Source organism: Lampetra planeri, chromosome 30 (genome assembly GCF_965212315.1).
Source record: "Lampetra planeri chromosome 30, kcLamPlan1.2.h2, whole genome shotgun sequence".
In the NCBI taxonomy this organism is placed as follows: Eukaryota; Metazoa; Chordata; class Hyperoartia; order Petromyzontiformes; family Petromyzontidae; genus Lampetra; species Lampetra planeri.
The window spans coordinates 10806617-10828549 of record NC_136136.1 but is presented as its reverse complement, the minus strand read 5'-3'; the positions used below and the strand labels follow the sequence as shown (position 1 = coordinate 10828549).

Below are 21933 nucleotides of genomic sequence, written 5' to 3'. Positions count from 1 at the left end.
GAATCGGAGACACCGAGACAGCTCAACGGGGCGTGCACACCCAGGCCGATGGCTCGGCAGCAGCCACTGATAAGCAAGGGGCGCGTTCACAGCACTGTGCCGAAGCAGTGGGTGGTGATGGAGGCTAAAACGAGGGATCGTCGCGTGCGTCTCTCCCCCCCTCTCCTCTCTTCGGCTCCGTGTGTCCCGCGGGCCGCTTGATCGCAGACACCCGCTCTTCCCCCTGCTGGCGCTCGTGTTTGAGAAGTGCGAGCTGGCCACGTGCACGCCCAGGGAGCCCGGCATCGCCGGCGGGGACGTCTGCTCGTCGGCGTCGTTCAGCGAGGACATCGCGGTGTTTGCCAAACAGGTGCGGGGCGTTCCACGCACACACAAAGACACAAGATCCCCCCCCCCCTCCCGTATAGCGAGCAGCGCCTATGAAGGCCGGAACAACACACGAGGGGGGCCAGCACCACGCCCGGCCGCCTTTGTCTCCCTAGTGGCGATGTTTTTACACACAGCATCAGGTACAAATTTGAGGCTGAGTCTACCTAGGGGAGGCCTAGAACCCCTTCAGATAATCGTCATTGGTTTTGGCCGTTAGCCGGAATCGAACTCGGGTCGCCGTGTTCGTAGCGCAGCGCAGCGCGCTAACCGTTATGCCACCGCTCCCCACACGCACGCACCAGAGAGCCCAGCCAGAACACGAAATCGGAGTCCACCGCTAACTTTTATGACCATGAACCTAAACGAAAATCGATTTTTAACCGGTTCCAGAAAGATGTTTTTTCTTTGACAGCTTTGTAGGTGAGGCGTTATAAGTAAAATGGTCCGAGACCCCTTAATCAAATCCACGGCCATTCCGCGAGAGGGCACATTGTCCGTGGCCGCTAAAGCAACGCGAGTCTAAGAGGGGAGATGGATGCACTGCCGCACTCAGACATGGACACACGCATCGAGACGCAGACAAATAACGCAGAGAGACAATTACGGAGCGAGAGATGCCAGGTTTCCCGATTAGTGAAAGTGTATCTTGTCTCCAGATTTTCGCAGTAAAATTTAATGAGGGATTAACCGGCGCGTTATCTTGAACGCGTTCATTAGTGGGAATTAAGGTAAATACAATAAACGGCGCGCGCGGCGTTCACTGCTTCTTTTGATTGCCTGCGATGAATCTGGCGAAACGATGCTCTGTGCAATTGTGATCACGATCCCGTAGAGCAAGAACACCCCACAATAAAATGATGAAAATTAAAAAAATAGCGGCCAATTCTGAAAGAAATCCTTCGCGGCGTGAACCTGGTCGCTCTACATAGATTTCACAATAGAGGTTTTTTTTGGGTTAGATCGCGTAAATATATAAAAGTGTTGTTAAACGCACCACCACCCGACGCGTGTTGTAGAAAAAGCCACAAAATTGTAAATGTTGTGGCTTGGCTCTCCAACACAGCGGTGTGCTGTACTTGTTAACGATTCGGGACGTTCTGTTTACGTGGCAAACCTTACTAATTGGCTGTGTGGGGTGGTGGCGGGTTTAACGACACTTGTATACATTTACGCAGTCTAACCCAACACAACCTTTATTATGGATGACATTGGTCGCGAAAGCCTACGTGTTAAACTCGACGTAGATTCCACACTCAGGAGAAGCCGTGGATGGAATGACGGCCCTTGCCGTTGCGTCGCATCACTGGCCCGCGAGCGCGTCTTGTTGCTGGGATTGCGAGACGCCGCGTCTCCACGGGCGCTCTCTCGCAGGACCTCCGTAACTGTCCCTTTGGCAATTTGCTCTCAAGAGGACTTTCAGAATGTCCTGAGAGGACTTTCAAGAAAGTCGCGGGCGGAAAGTCCCGGTCCTCTTGATTTTTCGAGTGCTGAGTCGGTACTTGTCCCAAAGTCTGCCGCCGATCCTCCTCGTCCCAGCAGGCTTTGCGAGGCTCTCCCAAGACACCAATTTATCGTTTGTATTTAAAACTGTAAACAACATTTGTATTTACTTTACGAGGTAAAATAAAGCGCTCCGTTAATTGTGCATATTATACTTGTCCTGTAAAGGACACGTTCCAATTTTTTTCCTTTAAAAAAATATATTTTTAAATACAAACGTATGGTAAGAAGCTACTTCTTACTCTAAACTCAAACTTTAAACGAAACAGGGTAAGGCCAATTGAGCTATGTAGCTCTTGTTCGGAAGCGACCTGGCCACAAATGATAGTTCAACGAAGTGGCTTATTGCATGGTAATCTAAACGCATGTTGATTCTAAATGTGGAGGAAAAAAACTGGAGGACCCAGAGAAAATTTCACGTGAACACGGGGAGAACACGCAAACTCCAAATATACACCAAGTGTCAGGGTCAGGATCGAACCCACGACCTCCTGTATACAAGGTGAGGAAGCTAACATCTCGACACCGTGGTGAGATGACCCCAGTGACCCGGGTTCAGTTCGCAGCTATGCAGAGAGCATCGTTAGAAAGTGGAATTTGAACACTGTTCCAGACATTTTCCCTTAGGTCAGCTCAGCCTTAAACGAGTAGCTGATGCATTTTGAAAGCGTCGGAAGTTTCGTAGATTATTGTATTTATCGCGGTGACGGCCCACACTACCCACGTCTCGCACCTTGCTGGCCTTGGCGGCTCCCGCTAACGTCGCTCAGCCTGGCCATCTACGTCCGTGTGCGTGCATCCGTGTGCGTGTCCACGTGTGTGCTTTTCGTGTGCCTGTCTGTGTGCGTGTCCGTATGCGTACGTCCATATTCGTGTGCATGCATCTGTGTGCGTGCATCCGTGTGCGTGTCCGCGTGGGTGCGTTCGTGTGCCTGTCTGTTTGCGTGTCCATGTGCATATGTCCATGTGCGTGCGGCCGTGTGCTTGCGTCCGCGTGCGTGCATATGTGCGCGGGTAGCGTGCATCTGCTAAAGTAAGTGCATCAGAAAATGCATCGCGGTGCAAATTGTGGTTCCCCAGTTTTGCGCAGCGATGGGAGGCGGGTGCTGGATGCCCGTTTGTGAAGCCTCCATCAACGCCCTCCCCGCACGCATTCAAAAAAATGTAGGTCAGGCATTGCTGATGTCAGCTGAAATAAATAAATTACCAGGCCAAAAAAAAAAAATTCGATGAATGTAAAAAAAATAACAATAGTAATTACTCAAATGTATATTGGCAGAAATTGACATTATGGAATAAAAGGCTTTATACAAGATGATAATAATGTTCAGACTGTAATAACCCTTGGGTATGATGTGTATTTGTATATTACCGTATCAACATTACACCGAGCTCAACCACACGGCATGCATTATCCGAGAATTCCCCAGGCGCTCACACTAATAAAATGATATGGCATGATGATGATGATAATAATAATACGGCACGTGGAGCTACACAGCACAGTGTTTTGTTTAAACCGGCCTCTGTAGTGCAGAGCCCGACGATTCCTGTGTATCCTGGTAAATTATCCCATGCTCTCACAATTCAAATATTGTAGACCTACGACCCAACTAAGTTTAAAACTTGCAAACATTTTTTTATTTTTCCGGGTAAGACCCACTAAGCTGTATAGCTCTTTTTCAGAAGCGACCCGACCATCACAAATGATGGCCCAACGAAGCGGCTTATCGCGTGGAAATTAATAGCAGCCGAATACTCTACAAGCATGTTGAGTGGACCCTGCCTCTGGTCATTCTCCTGGCTGACGATCGCACCGTGTTGTGTGGCGTTGCCCTTGCATGGATGTGCGGTGGCCTTTAATGTACATTACGGGGAGCGGTGCCGCGGTGGTAGCGCGCTGTCCTATTAACCAAACGAAACTTTTCATTTTACTAGCTAAGGCCCACTGAGCTATGTAGCTCTTTTTCAGAAGCGACTTGGCCACAAATAATGGCTCAACGAAGGGGCTTATTGTGTGGAAATTGATAGCAGCCAAATACTCTAAATGCGATCCAGATGCGCCGCTTCGATCTCCCGGCACTGCAGTTGCAATGATGGGGCTGGTTTCTTAAATCTCCTTCTGCCTCTGTCCACCCGGCAGTACCGATAGGTTGAACCACAGTCGATCGGCAGTGGGATAAAGTGTGGGTACTCCCAGTGAGGGCACTCCCACCTCTTCTAATAAATCTGGCCGGCGTGGAAGAGTAGACCAAACACCCTTTTGAGGTGCGCTCTGAAGCTCCCTGGAGTTCTTCCGCCAACGGTAGCATGAGCAAGCATTTACAGGGCTGCACCTTTAACCTGTTTTATTCTCACGAAAGCAACCAACGACGAGTTCGCTGCCGTGCTGTCGGCGTCGTCTCGTGAAGTGAAACGAACGTCAGTGGAACATCTCGCCGCGTCCCCAAAGGGGGACACCACTTCGCGAGGCCCCTTTACCAAAAACAACATCGACAGTGCCTGTTCCACGGTCGTTAAAGAGCGGCCTGCTGCCACGTCCTCCGTTGGGTTGCGTGGACGTAAGTTATCCCTCGAATGCAGGGCCACGGAAATTAAGTGAAAATCCGAATTTGTATTCATTTTTTTTTGGGTGAAGCAAACTTGCTACACGTGCCTGGATTCAAACCCAGGGTTTTCGTGGCCCTGCCTCCGGGTTGCACCACGGGCTATTCGGGAACGATGCCAATTTCGCTCTGGGCCCTGGGAGCTTCTTCACACGAAGCCAAGCGGTAGCCGCATGCATTCGCCAGTTCCTGAAGAAGCTTCCCACACGTAGTGCGAAACCTCGGACAACTCGGAAACCCATCTGAGAGCTGGCATCACGGGCCACCTGAGGTAGCCGGCAAAACTCCCCGAAGTGTTATTATTTTGCGTCAGTTCATTGTTTTTAGTGATTTTTTAAAATCAAGTGATTTGTTCAAGTGTCATGTGACGTTGTTTTGTTCTGAAGTGGGGCCAGTATTCGAACTGCAGTGATGTCACATTAACGAGGATAATCTGGGTAATTACTTTATATGTTATAGGCGCAGCTGGGTAGGGCGGTCACGAGCACTGTTGCTACCCAGACAGTTTGTGTGTAATCACTGGTTCCATTCCCGTTCAGCGTCTCCGCATATGAAGTGTCTCCACATCTAAATACCAAAAAAACAGTCCGCCCGGGTCCATCGGTCTCTCGGCTTTCCAGACCCATTCATTTCCCAGCAGCATCCGTTCACGGGCGCACATTCTCAGAGACCGACGTTTCACCTTCCGGGTCACATCAGCAGGGTCGGGCACGTGAATCAAGACCGCCGTTTGGTTTGCCGGCCAATCTCCGTGCCTGCTCGCCGCTCTGAAAGGAGGGCCGACCGGCCAAACAAAACACTCCACTCCACCAGGAGGCTTCTCCATAATAGAGAGGGGTGTTATTTTTTGGGTTAGGGGCCGTCCATAAATGACGTCACGCACCTGGGGGGTGAGGGTGGGTCAGACATTTGTGACGATGTTTGAGAAATGTGACGTCACATCAAAATAGTAAATTTAAATATAAAAAAACAACACGTTCTACTTAATTAAATAGACTTTTAAATAAATGTTTTCTCCGACAACATCAGAGTGCAGCGCCACATTAAATACGCACTACAATGACAATAGTTTAAAGCGATTTGAAGCATGTTAAAAAAATAATTGGGGGGGGGGGGCAGAGCTTTGTGACGCCATTTTTGAGGGGGGGTCTGACTTTTTGTGACGCCGTGTGACGATGGGGGGGGGTCAAAAATCTCGTGACGTCATTTATGGACGGCCTCTTAGATCGCGTGAATATAAATGTGTCCTTAAGCCCGCCACCACCCGACACAGCCAATTCGTGAGGTTTGTCACGTAAACACAACGTGCCCACTGAGTTCAGCACTAACCGGCTGAAGTGCTGGAGAGTAAACCCACTGCAACATTTACCGTTCGACTTACGACCTGTCGCCGGTAATTACCGTAATTATTACAACCGCAGCCTCATGGGGCGACAGCAGCCAGAGTTGTATGTTTCTCTCGTTGTGAAAAATGATGCGGCCAGCAACTTCGTTGGCTTTGTCCGATGTCGTAGCCCAGCCAAAATAACGAGAAGAGCCATCTTTATACATTATAGACTGCCAGTAGGCTCACTCAGGTAAATAACCATTGCTACAGTCTACATTATAGACTGCCAGTAGGCTCACTAAAGTTAAGAACCAGGCTACAGTCTACATTATAGACTGCCAGTGCGCTCACTCCGATTAAGAACCAGGCTACAGTCTACATTAGTGGTTTTATAATTTTTATTCACTTTATAATTTATTATTATTATATTCTATCTACGTAACTTTACCGAAAGAACTAAAGAGTATGAATTCCCGCAGTCACAAAAGTTTTAAGTAAAAAAAAGAGACATCTTTCTTCGAAGTCGGCACAAAATCTCAACGTTTCAATTTGCCGCAATGCGCGCGAAAACAACAACAACGACAGCAGCAGCTGCCACTCAGCGGCGGTGACTGCACCACGGCGCTTGTGCCAAGCTACGTGCACCTCGAGTCCACGTGAAGTGTCGAACGCCCGCCGGCGGCAGGAGGTCACGGGGCAGATCCAGCAGGTTTCATGGGGTGGACTGACTGATGTGACTTGCCGATGCACCGATGCAAAGAAAACAACAACAACAACCGCCATTCGCCACTAAGTGGCGATGACGTCACCACGACGCTTGTGCCAGGCTATGTGCACCTTGAGGCCACGTGAAGTGTCGAATGCCCACTGGCAGGAGGTCACGGGGCAGACCCAGGTGACACTGGTCGACTGACTGAGATGACTGAGATGACTGGCTGATGCACATCCTGTGCCCCCTACTGTGCCACTTGCTGTGCTTTAGCCATCCGGCGCTCCGCTCATTGTTGTGAGCGTCGCTCCTACGCCCTTCGTTGTTATTGGAGGGCGAATGCCTCCAACTGCCCAGTAGCGTCCTTCACGAGCCTCCTCCACAAAGGCCTATCTTGACACCGCTGGTACCAGTCATCGGCAAGTCCACTCAGCTCCACGTCGTCCTCTACCACATCACTCCATCTCTTCTCTAGCCCGTGCCGCGCCCGTTTAGCCCCCTCGATCCGGCCGAACAAAAGCTGTTTAGGCATGCGGTTGCTGGGCATGCGGGCTACATGGCCCAGCCAACGCAGCTTTTCCTGCTGGAGGAGCTCACCGATGGGACTTTGCCCAGATCTTTTAAGGATTTGTGAGCTCCTCACACAATGAAGCCTGCTTAAACCCAAGATGGATCGTAGGCAGGCCAGCCTAAATGTTTCTAACCGTCAAAGATGCTCCATTAGGGGGGTTCACGTTTCGCAAGCATAGAGAAGGGAGGGAATGATTGTGGCCGAGAAGACCTGAAGCTTCGTGCGGAGCGACAGACCAGGTAGCTTCCACACAGCGTTACGCAACCGATGAAAAGATATTGCCGCTCGACTGATTCGGAGTGAGACCTCTGCTGTTAAACGGGAGCCGGTCATGAGCACACTGCCCAGGTATGGGAAACTCTCCACTCTCTCCACAACTGCCCCATCACCGATTGGGCGTTGTGGGAGTGGAGTGTCCGATGTTACAAAATACCCAGGCAGGTGCTTAGTTTTGGTGGGGCTAATGGTAAGGCCCCACCTCTTAGTGGCACGCTCCAGTTTCAGCAGCAGCGTCTCCAACTCCTCCTCTGAATGAGCAGCTATTGCCAAATCATCAGCATAAATAACGTGGTTGACCAATAGGGAGCCATCCCTTGACCACACCTGGGCATCGATCAGCCTCCCATTATATCTGTACCAAATGGAAATTCCCCCGGTACAGCTATTGAAGGCTTCACGAACTACATGGTCAAAATAGATATTAAATAATGTGGGAGCCAGAGGACATCCCTGTCGCACCCCAAGGTGTACAGGGAATGGCTCTGACTCCCGGCCACGTAGTTTTACCCAGGCCCGCTCACCATCATGAAGGTCCTTAATGATCGTGAGCAGAGGGTCAGGGACTCCGAAAGCACAAAGAACAACCTAGAGCCCAGGCCTACTGATGGTATCATAGGCCTTGACCAGGTCAATAAAGCAGAGATGTAGGTCTTGTTGAAATTTCTTACACCTCTGCTGTAGCAGACGGACAGAAAATATGGCATCTGTGCAGGACCGCCCTTTCCTGAAACCGCATTGGGGCTCCGCAAGCCTCTCCTCAGCGTGCCTAGCAAGGCGATGTTGAATAATCCTTGCCATGACCTTCTTAAAAAGGGGGACCACCAGGGCATCCTTCCAATCCTGAGGAACCCGTCCAGTGGTCCAGACTGTTGTTATGATGTCATGTAGGGCAGTCTGTGCACAAACGTCACCCTCCCTCAGCATTTCGCTTTTGAGATTATCTCTGCCCGGTGCCTTTCCTGGTCTCAGACTCTGGATTGCCTTCAGTACTTCCTCAACAGATGGCACCTCAGTCATCCACTCACCGGGGGTGACTTCTTCCAATATTTGAGGCACTGCAGCCTCAGCAGGGTCATCCCCACTTTGTGCCATGATGTTTTCCTGGCTGAAGGATTTCCCCTCCCCCAGGACCTCACATAAATGCTCAGCAAATCTGCAAACCTGTTCCTGGGGGTCGGAGATTGGATCACCGTTTTTCCCCCTAATGATGGTAATAGATGTGGTGCTGCAGGTTACTTTTTTGATGGAGTTAAAAATGGATTTGTGATCACGGGCAGACTCCATCTTCTCAGCAACCCGCGACCACCACCCATCCTTGCAGCGCCTCACGGCTCTCTGAATCTCCGAGCGAAGGCTGCGGTAAGCCTCCTCATTCTCTGACGTGGGATGCTGTAGACGATTAGAGTGGGCTTGTTGCTTTTTCTCAACCATCCTGAACACCTCCTCTGTCAGCCAGGCTCTCTGGGGAGGTCTGGACCGCGTATCCAAAGCAGCCATTGCAGCTGCATGAGTCACAGTCCTAAACCTTGCCCATTTACCCTCAACATCAGAAGGAGTGGGGGACGATGCCAACCCCAGCTGCAAGCGATGATGAAATTATTGCTTACAACTTCCATCAGCTAGCTGAGACCAGGCCACCTTAGGTTGAAATGTGTCCTGGGTCTACATCCATCACCGAAGTGGAAGAATGGCAGGCGCATCTTACAGATGACAAGTCGATGGTCAGAGGGCAGATCAGCTCCACGGTAGGTCCTGGTGTCAAGGACATGGGCTCGCATCCGCTGGTCCGTCAGTACGTAGTCCAGCAGATGTTCTTGCTTGGACCTGGCATGCATCCATGATGTTGTGTGGATGCTCCGATGCCGGAACAGCGTGTTGGTAATTACAAGCCCATGGGTGTGCACAAAATTCTAGCAGCCTTTTACCGTTATTATTGAGCTGATCGGGCCCATGCCTTCCAATCACTTTAGACCAGGTGCCAGCATCATGACCAACTCGGGCATTGAAATTACCCAACAAGATTACTCTATCCCGAGGGGCCACTTTAGCCAGCACCTGTAACAGGAGGTCATAGAAGGCATCTGACTCATCGGCCTTGCCTGCATCCCTCCACGGATGTTAATCTTCAGTGGGGGCATAAGTAACCATGACCACCACTCCTCGCCTCCAGTTGATAGGAAGGTGAGCCCAAAGTAGCCTGGGGCTTACAGCTTCGCACACCTCACCGCCAAACTCCCACGCCCCCTTAATTATTTTGTTCAGAAGAAGAACCACACTCTGTTGTTTGGCAGTCTCCTGCCCCGAGTAGAGGATTGTCCACCCCTCATGGTGGCAGGAGCCAGAGCCGGTCAACCGGACCCCCTAAACGCCACAGAGATACAGGCGGTACCAGTCCAGCTCCCGACAGAGGAGTGGCAGCCTCTCCTCCACAGTGAGCGTTAGAACATTCCACGTGGCAATCCGAAGTGGCTTTTCGTTGTTTCTGGAGGAGCCCCGAGGGTAAAGATTAAATCTCCTGGCTCCGCCAAATGGGGTTTGGCCAGGAGACGTCATAGACGCCTGTCCCCCCGGGGCCTCCGGCACAAGCTTATTAGTTACATATATGTATTCGTGGTTTAGTGGTAATTTATTGAAGGTGGAGGGGTTACCAGCCCCTCGCACCCGTCCACAGCCCCCATTTAGCCACTGTGGGTGGACAGAGATGCCATGAAGGGAAGAGGCCGATCGGAATTGGCCCTCCCCCCACGGCACTGCCCGCGGCAGCGTTGCCCGTCCGGCACCGCGAGGAGGTAGGGGGTTACACACAGACACACACGCAGAGTCACAGACACACACACAGACACACACAGAGACACACACAGACACACACAGAGTCACGTACAAAACCCGTCGCGTCGCGAAACAGTTCCGCAAAGACTCCGCCCGCGTGCGGCAACCTGAGCTGCGGGTTTCCCCCCCCCCCGACCCCGCAGCCTCGTGCAGCGGCACCCATCATAAGTGGGGGGCAAGGTGGGGAGGGGGGACGGTGGGCGCGAAGGGGTTGAGGGAGCAGCAGGGGGGAGGAGGCTGTGATTAAACAAGCTCTCGTTAAGGTGATGGCGCTTGCTATAATTATTCCGCCTCTTGCCGGCGGTGCCCCTATAAAGGCTCGCGCGAGGTGGGGGGGTCGTTTATTAAAGCAGAATTTGCTGTTATCGCATTTCCCCCCCACCGGTGTGCTGTTGTCTGTGAGAATGTGTGAGTGTGTGTGAGTGTGTGTCTGTGTGTGAGTGTCTGTGTGTGTGCTTGTGTGTGAGTGTCTGTGTGTGAGTGTGTGTGTCTGTGTGTGAGTGTCTGTCTGTGTGTGTCTGTGTGTGTGAGTGTGTGTCTGTGTGTGAGTGTGAATGTCTGTGTGTGAGTGTCTGTGTGTGTGTGTCTGTGTGTGTGTCTATGTGTGAGTGTGTGTGTTCTGTGTGTGTCTGTGTGTGAGTGTCTGTGTGTGGTTGTTTGTAGCGGTTAGAGCTACGCTGCGCTACGAACCTGCCACAACACCGGTGACGATTATCTGAACCGGTCCTGGACCTCTCCTAGGTCGACTCAGCCTCAAATGAGTACCTGGTGCGGTGTGTAAACATCGCCACTGGGGAGACAAATGCGGCCGGGCGTGGTGCTGGCCACCCACCGGCCTACGTAGGTGCTTGCCAACAGCACTTGCCCCTACAGTCTGTGAAGGTTATACGAGGCACCTTTGTGGTCGTTGTTTCGTGAGTTCACGTACTCGACAGAAGAGCCCGTGACCTCGCTGTTAACTCATTTCCCTGCACGTGTTCCTCCAAGTAGTGCAACCGCTTTCTTTCCGTGTCTTAATTAATTGCTCTAAGGCTGCTGTTCTCAAACACAAAAGGGTTACTGAGAAAGCCTTTCAGTAGAGGGGTGCAAGGCTCCGGCATGGATACCGTGCAAGAGAATTGTCCGTGGGGGAATTTCATCGCCTCGCCAACACCGCGTCCACTCGAGGCGGTGATTGTGTGTCTGCGTATCGTGGTCTGAATATCCCTGCGGGGTTGACTCCGTACGTGTGCGAAAGAAGTTCAGCGTACAACTTTCTATTCTTTCCGTCACTTGCAAAGGCGTCCTGCCGCTGGCCACGGCAAACAAGCGCACGACCGTGGCGTGTCTCTAGTGAGTGAAGAAGCCGTGCGGAGGGGAGGGGAGGAGGATGATGACCACGGGGCTCATTGAGGTCTCCGACCAGACTCTCGTCAGCCTCCTCGCAAAGCTTCCTCGCGGCGCGAATCGAACTCATCTGCTGCGCTCGATTGGCGATGCGGTTTGTTTTGTAGCTCTGAACACACGAGGCATGGCTCTGGGAGCTAAGTCTGGTGAGCAATGCGTCGTTGCAGCAGACTTCTGCCCAGATTTCGCCATTTTGCAGGCAAGCGCGCAAGCGAGGACGCTTTATTGGAAAAATAAGTAAAATTTAAAAAAACTTTTTCAAAAACACGCTTTTTTTAAATTTACTAGTAATGGCAGAACTCCACGACTCCATGATGTGGCCTCGAAGCTTGCCATAACGTATGGGACCGTGGCCAATTACAGCCAACGTCAGTTGACCGTGGACAATTAGAGCCAAGCCGAAACATATCATGTAAAAAATATTTCATTTTCATTTTTTATGATAGAATATAATATTGTCATCAGTATGACATAAGTATACCAAGTTTGCAGTTGATACCACATTGGGAAGTGGGTTAAAATGAGTTACAAGATTTGAGGATACAACAACAACAGACAGAGTGAGTTAAATGAAAGCGTGTTAAAACGAGAGCGCTTTCTCATGATTGTCATACGAACCTCATGGCGGTACCCCTGGGGTACCATTGTACCCCGGCTCTCGCATAATGTCCGTGATGCAGTCACTGTTAGTCAGTTGATGGTCGGCGATGCTGCAATCGACTCATCTCGACGAGCTGTACACGATGCACTATGTAGCATCGTGTACAAGGTTTCAGCGCCATCGTCCTCACTGCGTGTCGACATCGTGGAGTAGCACTGATTTCGGATTGATTGGTACACCAGTCGCAGATTTAAGTACACCCCTGGGAAAAAAAGTGTTCCAGAAATACACGATTTAATTGCCTCGTCCCATTTTGTATTATTTGGTAACCCGGGGTAGCGCCATCAGGATCACATTCTTGTCGGGTGGCATCCGGCGGTCAGTTCCCGAGGAAGCGCCCGGCACGCGGAGCGAAACGTCGGACACCGTGCCGGACAACTCAAGCCGAAAAAGCGCCGCGAAACCCTGCGCACCCCAGGGGGATCGTTTTGATGGCCACTGAACGCGACTTACGAACAGAGTACATGCCCTGTCTCGTTTGTAAGTAGGGGAGTCGCTTTACAAACATGGCTTTGGGTGGCCCCACGGCTGGCAGGATGGTTTAGTTTGTATGTGTTTGGGTGATTTGTTTACCTTGCTTGTGCTTCGCACTTCTATTATAGTTCTGTATTGTTTGTTGATGTAACGTTGTCCTATTGGACATCTGTGAAAAGAGCTGCATAGCTCCATCGGAATCTTTGAGTTTAACGCGTCGGCTTTCGCGACCCAATCTACGGAATCTTCCAGTATAAATAAACATTCTGATTCTGCTCGATGGGTCACCTCGCCCACCGTCGCATTTCTTGCAAGGCGGTCCTGTAACTTGTAAAAGTGCTCGCTGACCTGACGCGCCATGCACACTGCTGGACATCTGGGAACCGACTTGGACGTCTGTGAAAAAGAGCAGTGAAGCTCATCGGATTCCTCCAGGATAAGTGCATATTCTGATCCTAACATTACAGGTTGGGGGCCGTTCATAAATGACGTCACACGATTTTGGACGATTTTTGACCCCCGCCCCCTCGTCACACGGCGTCGCAAAAAGTCAGACCCCCCCTCAAATATGACGTCACAAAGCTCTGCCCCCCCAAAAAAATATAAAACATGCTTCAAATCGCTTTAGTCATTATTGTCATTGTAGTGCATATTGAATGTGCCGCTGCACTCTGATGTTGTAGGAGAAAACATTTATCAAAAAGTCTATTTAATTAAGTAGAACGTGTTGTCTATATTTATTTAAAGTTGCGCATTTTCATGTGACGTCACATTTCTCAACCCCCCGCCTCGTCACACATCGTCACAAATGTCTGACCCCCCCCCCCCTAGGTGCGTGACGTCATTCATGGACGGCTCCTAGGTGCTTCTTGCTAACAGCCCCAACGGTCTGTTGAGGCTAAATGGGGGATCTTTGTCTTTGTCTCTGTGCTTGCTTGTACAGATACGTACGGAGAAGCCGCTCTTCTCATCCAACCCTGAGCTGGACAATCTGGTGAGTGGCTGAGGCTGTCATGTGCACATGGGGCGGCCTAGCAGCACCGTGCAGACACGCGCAAGCACAAGGGCACATCGTGGCACTGCATGGCATCCGCAGCTCAGGAACTGACCTATGGCTGTGAATTGAAAAGGAAAACTGATGAACAGATATCAGTAGCCATAATCCTATTTCAACAGTTTTAGTGGATATTAAAATGTGTTTCATCCCTAACCGTTGACTCGACTCACAAGTAGGCCACAGCCATGCAACTGACCAGTCTCGTAAATCACGCTGTCGGATCTCTCTCAGCATCAAATCCTCGCCGTTAACCTCGCTCAATCCCGCCGAGGCTGCCTCCACCCCCTCCGCATCTCAGATGTAGGGGGCACGCTGAGCCAGATCCTGCCCGAGGTCGCAAACGTTGCTCGAGACCATCAGGAGCCCGCAGACTGAGTGGCGTTCGCGTCGCGACGTCGGAGGGCCCGTAGGCCCATAGCCATACTCGGCGCGATAAGTCACTTCGTTTCATGATCGTGAGCCACTTCCATGCACGTGGCATCGCGGCCACTCGAGTTTAGGATGCGTGCCACTGGTCAAATGCCACGGTAGCGAGATGTTAACTACCTCGCCTGGTATACAGGAGGTCGTGGGTTCAATCCTGACCCTGACGCCTGCTGTATATTTGTAGTTTGCGTGTCTCTCTCCCCTCCACATTTAGAAGTGTGCGTTTAGAGTATTTGGCTGCTGTACATTTCCACGTGATAAGCCACTTCGTTGAGCTATCATTTGTGGCCAGGTTGCTTGAACTTCTAATTAAGCATGAATGACAATCCTTTATACTTTCCTCACCGCTGGATCTCACACAAACAAATTCGGTTTTGCGAGCATTTGTGGCCCGGCGGTAGTGCAGTACACCACTCGTTCCAGAAGTTCACGGTTCTAATATGACAGGCCGCCCTGGTCATTACTGTGGTGCGTACCAACCACGCAGATACGTGCCGTCCGCTTCACAAAGGGGCGTTAACGATCCCCTGGTGTAAATTCGAAACGAGTAGGCCGTTGTCCGCCTGCGGTACGGCCACATTTACAGAATTTGAACAATGACCCCAAATTACTCAATTGGGGTCGCGCAGAGCGACACTCGCTCTGTCCTGGCTGACTGTGCCCGTCTGTGAAGCACAGTCCTTTCCCTCGTGATAGCCCTGCACTGTAATAATGGTGCGAATATCAAATGTACATCCTTATCATTGCTATTCATGCAACCTCTTTGTGGTCGTTTGAGATGTGCCGGATTAGTGTGGTGGTGGTGGTGGGAGATGCTAACCCTCGTGCCTCCCTTCTCCGTGCAGATGATTCAGGCCATCCAGGTGCTGAGGTTTCACCTGCTGGAGTTAGAGAAGGTATTTTGTGTGAGTGATTGTGTGAGTGAGTGATTTGGTGTGTGAGCGTGGGGAACTGTGGCGCAGCGTTGAGCATGTTGCACTTAGAACCCAGTGACGAATATCTGAACTAGTCCTGGGCCTCCCCTAGGTCGACTCAACCGCAAATGAGTACCTGGTGCAGTGTGTCAACATTAGTACATGGGAAACAAAGTCGGCCCTGTGTGGTGCTGGCCACCCACCCCCTCGTGTGCCATGTTGGCCTTTATAGGCGATCGCTAGCAGCACTTGCCCAACCAGTCTGTTAAAAGGCTATACGGGGTATCTTTGTCTTTGTGACGATACTTCAAGCCTGCTCGGCAGTGCGAGTTGGCGATCAACTCACCGCCGCTGACCTTTGTCTCCGAGTGGGTGATTGTGGGAGTAAACGTTCGCGAGCGAGTGAGCGGCGACTACGTGAATGAGTGCGTAAGCAAGCGAGTGTCGTGTGGAATCAAAACCAATGGGACGTGGCAGTTGGGGAACAGCAATATGACAAAACCATTGTGCACGGTCTGAATATTCCTTGGACCTTCTCTAGGTTGACTCAGCCTTAAATGAGCACAAGGTGTCATGTGTGAACATCATCACTCGAGATATAAAGGTGCTGGTCATGCATTTAATAGGAGCTGAGAAACAGCGATTGGCTGAGCCGAGTGCTGTTTGTGTTCAAGTGGCGATGTCCTCTCTCATTCCATGCTGCTTTTCCTGGGTTCCATGCCATCACAGATACTTTGCACATGAAGAAGACAAAAGGACTATTCATAACCGATTTTTGGGATGAGGCTCGTCGCGCCGCAATGATCTGGCCAAATGTATGTGGTCAGGGCCCTCCACCACCCAGCCAAAGAAATAACATTGTAACGTGCGGTGGGCGTTTTGCGAGGCACCAGCTACTCTTGTGTCAGCGCACACTGGTGGGTTTGGAGAGCAGTTCCCTTGGCAAGATTTTCGCAACGTCTTTTAATCTTCTGCGTACGGGTATTTGCGCGCCGCCGTGCCCGCGTGTGCGTGCGAGGCCACGTGGGTCACTGTTTACGCGAGGGAGCTCGCCGTCTGTGATGGAGGCGGACGGGGGCTGGAGGAGCAGGTGTTGGGACAGTTGCGGTCCGCGTGGATCCGGTGTCAAAACAATCGTTGCAAGCGCAGCGTTACGTCCCCCGCCACCGCAGCGTCGCGCATCACCCATGTTGCCCCCCCGCGCCAACTTAAACACAAACCACACACAGGGCGAATGCTGCCACCCCCACTGCACTCCCCCCCCCACTTCCGGTAATTTTCCCACGCACCATGGGATGCCCCCCCCCCCTCAATGGTCGTATCGCTCGCAACGTTACGGCTACCGCATCGCGCACTCTCACATGCGCTTCTGCGGCCGTCTGGAACGCTCTTCCGATATTCGGCAGCCACTATGCACTTTTAAATCTAGATTGAAAACTCATTTATTTAGAACTGATTTTTGTTAGTGTTTACATTTTTGTCCGTCCCCCGCACCTCCGATGAGCATAGATGGCTCTGTACGGTGCGAAAGAAGTTCAACGTAGATACGTACAAGGCATCGGTGGGGAAGGTGCCCGGGTATTCGTATCGGTTTGCTAGTTTTGAGCCAGCGGTCAGAACATTCTGAGACCCTTTCACAGGACTCGGTCCCTCCTTCGCCGTTCACCATGGTCGCGCTCGGTGGCGGTGGTGTTTTTCGTGGTGGAAGGCCATCCTCCTACCCCCCCCCCCCTCCCGCGTTCCCATTCTTCAGTTCTTGACACGCCGGCTGCGCTCGCAGGAGGCCTCTTGCCGTTCTCGGTGGGGCTTCCAAACCTGGCTACGAGTTTTGAAGGGGGCCGCCGACCGATCGACCGGGCTTGCTGAGCGGCCGCGCGCGCGCGGTGTTATTGGGCGCCAGCCAAGCGCGGCGGCGGCGGGCGCCCTCGGGTTTCCGTCGCCGCTTCCAAGTCTGCGCGAGCGAGGGAGAAAAAAAATAAGAAGAAAAAAAACCGAATTTCGCGCCGAGCGGCTCCATCGCCAAGCCGCCCGGGACGCGCGGCCCGCATTAACCCCGCTCGCCGCACTGTCAACGTCGATTTTCCAGATGTCTTTATTTTATGCAAGTTTATTCAAAGTTGCGCCCCGTCTGTCTCCCCAGAGGGTAATGCTATGCATGAGCGAGCGGCGCCCGTAATTGCACGTCGAGTTGGCCCGCCCGCGCGTGCCCGCACGCGCGTTGCGCGCCATCGCGAGCCTGCCTGTTGGCGGGCATGTCGCGGCCCCTCCGTCTCGTCGCGCCCGCACGCCTTGGCCCTCGTCGTCTTCCCGCTCTGCACCGATGCTGCTCTCGGCGTCCTTCGCGCGCGCGGCAGAGGCCCGCGGGCTAGGCGGGCGTGGAGCCATCGGCGTTGAAATCCCCACGCTGCTTGGACGACCAGAGGCAGACGTTGTCCTGCAGCCGAGACTGTTGGAGCCTCAACTTCAGCCGAGGCAGGGAGGGGCGCTCCCCCTGAATTTTACGAATGCGGTCACTACCTTGTCCTCCCTCCGTCCGCTGCCCCATTCCATAAAATTAGACCAAAAAACCCCCTTTAATTTTCATCATACTTTTAAGCACCAACCAATAACTGCATAAACAAAAACAAGACGTCATGTTTTATTCTGAATCAGTGTTGATAGAGAAATCATAGTGAAATCAATCAGGATGTGATTGCATCAGGCGCAGTGTAGCGGCCACGGTTCCACCAGCAACGGTGACCGTGCGTGTAAACACACTCTGCGTGTCCGTAACCAGTTGGAAACCCATTGAGATGGGCGATCTCATTCGTAAGTATGACTAAAGTTACCGGGAGTCTGTTACCATTACGTATTTACTTTTGTAAGGCTTTGTGGGGACGCGTGTTTGGCTTTGGGATTTTGGCTGACATTTGCATGAAAGAGCTTGAATTTCTTAAGAGTCGAGCGAAACAGTTCGGCGAGTTCCAAACATGCGGCAGACAGCAGGCGTGGATATATATTTTAACAAAAATAGAACAGTTGACAGAGATTTAAGCTTTCCGTAACCTTGACTAAAAATTTCGATTTCAACTTTATTTGTGCATTGCCTTCGTTCGCCCCCTCTCGCTGCCGCTGCTTGCGTCACCCCCCCTCCCGCCTGGTCTCCGTAGACCGCAAAGATCAAACAAAGAGTTGGGGGTGGGAAAGTGGCACGAGAGTGAATGTCACCGGTGAGTTGCAGCTGTAACGCTCGCTGATCGCGACTGTGCCAACCGCTCGCTTTAGGACAGGTTGCTTGTGGAAGCAGCAGCAGCAGCAGAAGTAGCACCCTGGTTTTCTTTTCAGAATCCTTGTCCGGCATCAAACTTTAAACGCCGTCATTCTGTGAACGTGGCAGTTGGAACTGCTCACCTCCACGTATAGAGCGACGCTCACGTCCTGGCACGCGTGTGGCAATTTTCACGATACCTTGACTTTCGTCCACTTGACTTTCGTCACTTCGCTCTTTCGGCCGTTTTCAACTCTAACCACATTTCAAATTTGGTCCACACGCTTTCTTCTTTCGTCCGATTTCATCCCGAACCTTCCACGACGTTCGCGCCACGCGCCATTTTTTTCATTCAGTCTTTGAATATAAGTCCTTCATTGAGCATCTGTGTTTATTCATATATTATTAATACTCTACTTCTTTATGTGATTATACTGTGAACAATTCATAGTTATTTTTGTGATAACGGTATAATACTACAGTGTTAATCGTTATTTTGTGATTACAAAACACGTGTACGGTATTCATACTGTGCTTATTTTTGTGATTACTGTAAAATACTTATTTATGTGCTTTAATATATTCATAATGGGTCCTAAGTGTGGTGATAGTAAAGCTAAAATAACCCATAAGATTCTCAATTTGCAAGGTAAGCTTGACATAGTCAAACTTAATGAGCAAGGCTAAATAAAGGCTCTGCTTTGACATTCGCCCATTTTTGACATTCTTCCATGCCCTGGTCCCTAACCAGACGAAAGTGCGAGGTATTCCTGTTTAGCTCTTGTTCAGAAGGGACCTCGCCACAAATGGTAGCTCAACGAAGTGGCTTATTGTGTGGAAACATCCACACGATCACGGGGAGAGAGACACGGAAACTCCAAACATACAGGCGTCAGGGTCAGAATCGAACCCGCGACCTCATGCATAGCAGGCGAGAGATTATTTGCCAATCGCCCGGCGCGGTGTCCTCACGCGCTCACTGTTATTCACACGCAGGACAAGTGAGCGCCCTAAACTTATAGGAAATATCGATACGTACAAGACATTCTACTCGCAAACAGGGTTAAAATGTAGACGCCCTGTATATTTTAGTCCATTCCTGTTCATTTGATCTCCATGAGAGAGATTCCATCCGATTTAGATACGGCTCGAGCCAGGACAATGTAAGTCACAGCACACGCCGTTGAAGAGAAACGATGCCATCCTGGAAACTGCTGATTGACTCAACTAGCACGTGAACAATGGCAGGCCAATTGTTTTTAACCAATTGACTTTTCTCTCTCCTGTTTCTTAATGGAAGCCCAGTGATAATGACGAGGCTTGACTTGTGTAATCGGCCAATCGGCAGCGAGTGTTTCTGCTCACGGCCACGTGCTCAAAGCCCATCCCTGGCAGCCACGCAGGGACCCACGACGAACGTGACTCTCTTGTGGCCTCGATCCTCTTCAGGCTCACATAGGTGCTTCATACAGGGCCGCCACCTGTTCGGCGAATTGGCATCTGTGTTCGGGTGGCAGCAGTAATGGATTTGCACCGAGATCTGGTGGCGTTGAGTTGAACGTTATCACAGGATTACTGCACGGTGTTGATAGGCCTAGGCCAGGGGTTGGCAACCAAAATAACAAGAAGAGCTTTTTGTTTTTCGGTTCAAAACATAATAATTTCCAGAGCCGCAATTCATGTGAATGCGAGATGGTGGTCCTTAAAAAGTAACGTCACTCAGCGGTCCTTAAAGAGCTCCAGAGCTGCAGGTTTCCGGCCCCTGGCCTAGGCTGACTGAGACACGTGTCCAGGTTTGGTCAGAGGTGGTCAAGGTGGCAGCCCTAGTGGCATCCCTCTATTCGACTGTACAAAGACATCTTTAACCAAAGGAAATCAGTGCCAGACAAGAACACATCTGTGTGAAGTAAAACCGAAATGGATACAAACCATTTAAATGTACCCATTTGTACTCACACAAAAAAATGGTTAAATATATGAAAAAAGTGCATAGAATAAATGAGAACTGCGGTAATTCGAGTCAAATGAAAAGGATTTCATATAAATAATGCAATTTCTTGCATTATCAGCTTCTGCAGCACTTACATTTGTGACTTCAAATGAGTGTCAATATTTGAAGTTCAATTAAATTCAACTGATAGGGATTGAATGTGACAGACACGCGCAGTGTAACGCTCACAGCTGTGGCGTCATACTGATTTTAGTTTTTTTTTTAATTGCACGTGCGATGCGAAATTCGGAGGAGAAAGTGCGGTGCCTTTCCTGGTGTTTGAGGAGTGTGCCAGACTGAGCAATCATTAAAAGCATTCACCATCGTTTCATTTTTTAAAAATCTTTAACAAATAAAGGTTTTGGCTCATTCAAAATCGGCGCGTGAATTATTTTGGCCTTCTAAAGTATTCCCTCGTTATTCGCGATGGATACGTTCCGGAGATGCTCGTGAGTGAGCCAATTTCGGGGATAATGATGTTGGCCTACGAAAACCTATATTTTTAATTAATTATAAATAACCTTTTAAATACGTGAAAATTATCCCATCGCTTTATCTCATCATCATTTTCTCGCATCGCATTCTCTTTAATCACTTTATCTCATCAGAATCTCGATCTCTCTCTCTTTCGATGCAGTCGTATAGAGTACCAAGATGCCATTTGTGGATAGCCAATATCGTGAATAATGAGGGAATGGATGTAATTTGTCAAAATATTTCATGGCCGTGGATTAACTTCAGCTTGTAGACACCTAATTCATCGAGCGATTATTGCATTGTCTCGACTTTGCGTGAATGGAGCGCGGCTCAGACGTCTGGGGCCATTGGCATCACGGCCGTCGCCTGTGCAACTGACGAACTTGCTGATGCGGCGATCCGACCTCAAAGAAGTCGACTATGAATGAAAATGTTGGGGCACAAGTGCGTATGTTGAACTTCTTTTGCACCGTACGTAGACAACCCTGTTAATCAGAGGTGCGGGGGAAAGACAACAAACTAAACACACACGAAGCGGTTCTAAAGAGATGAGTTTTCAATGTAATATAGTGGTGTAGTGTCCAGGTATAGAAGTGTATAGTAGTGTAGTCTATAGCGTAGTGTGTGCAGTGTATAGTAGAGTGTATATCAGTGTGTATGTATGTTGAACTTATTTCGCACCGTACGTAGCCAACCGTGCGAATCGGAGGTGCGTGCCAAGCCCGCCACATGTGATTGAAGGAATCATCACGATTCGGTGTCACCGTGGACTCGGGATGTCCCCTGAATAGCGCGTGGGAACCCTCGCGACCGCGTTGTCTGTTGCATTGAGACGAGGGCGATTGAATGAATGAATGAAAGAAAGAACGACTCACTGCATGGCGGTACATGGGGAGGAGATGTTATGATAAAAGCGGTTTTGTAAAGGGTTACAAAATTATGCTCGCGTAGGTTATCTTAACAAGACACATTTGTGAGTTATTTCGAATTTCTAGCACACCACCTCAGCTCAGGATTTGCTTGCTCTCTCTCTCTTTGTGCAGTGCAGTTCCTCCAGCAGCTGCATGGGTCACGTAGAACCAACTTGAGTGTATGACAACGCAAGCACATC

At 50.5% G+C, this 21933-nt stretch overlaps 1 protein-coding gene across 2 annotated transcripts in view; it reads left to right on the top strand.

Moving 5' to 3' along the window:
• The window catches only part of LOC144728964 (homeobox protein Meis1-like), a 253698-nt gene that overhangs the window by 48215 nt on the left and 183550 nt on the right, over positions 1-21933 (top strand). For both annotated transcript variants that reach the window (XM_078608760.1, XM_078608759.1), the window contains exons 3-5: positions 208-349; positions 13655-13705; positions 15040-15090. In XM_078608760.1, the coding sequence (XP_078464886.1) occupies positions 208-349; positions 13655-13705; positions 15040-15090 (244 nt within the window). The remainder of the gene's footprint in view (positions 1-207; positions 350-13654; positions 13706-15039; positions 15091-21933) is intronic.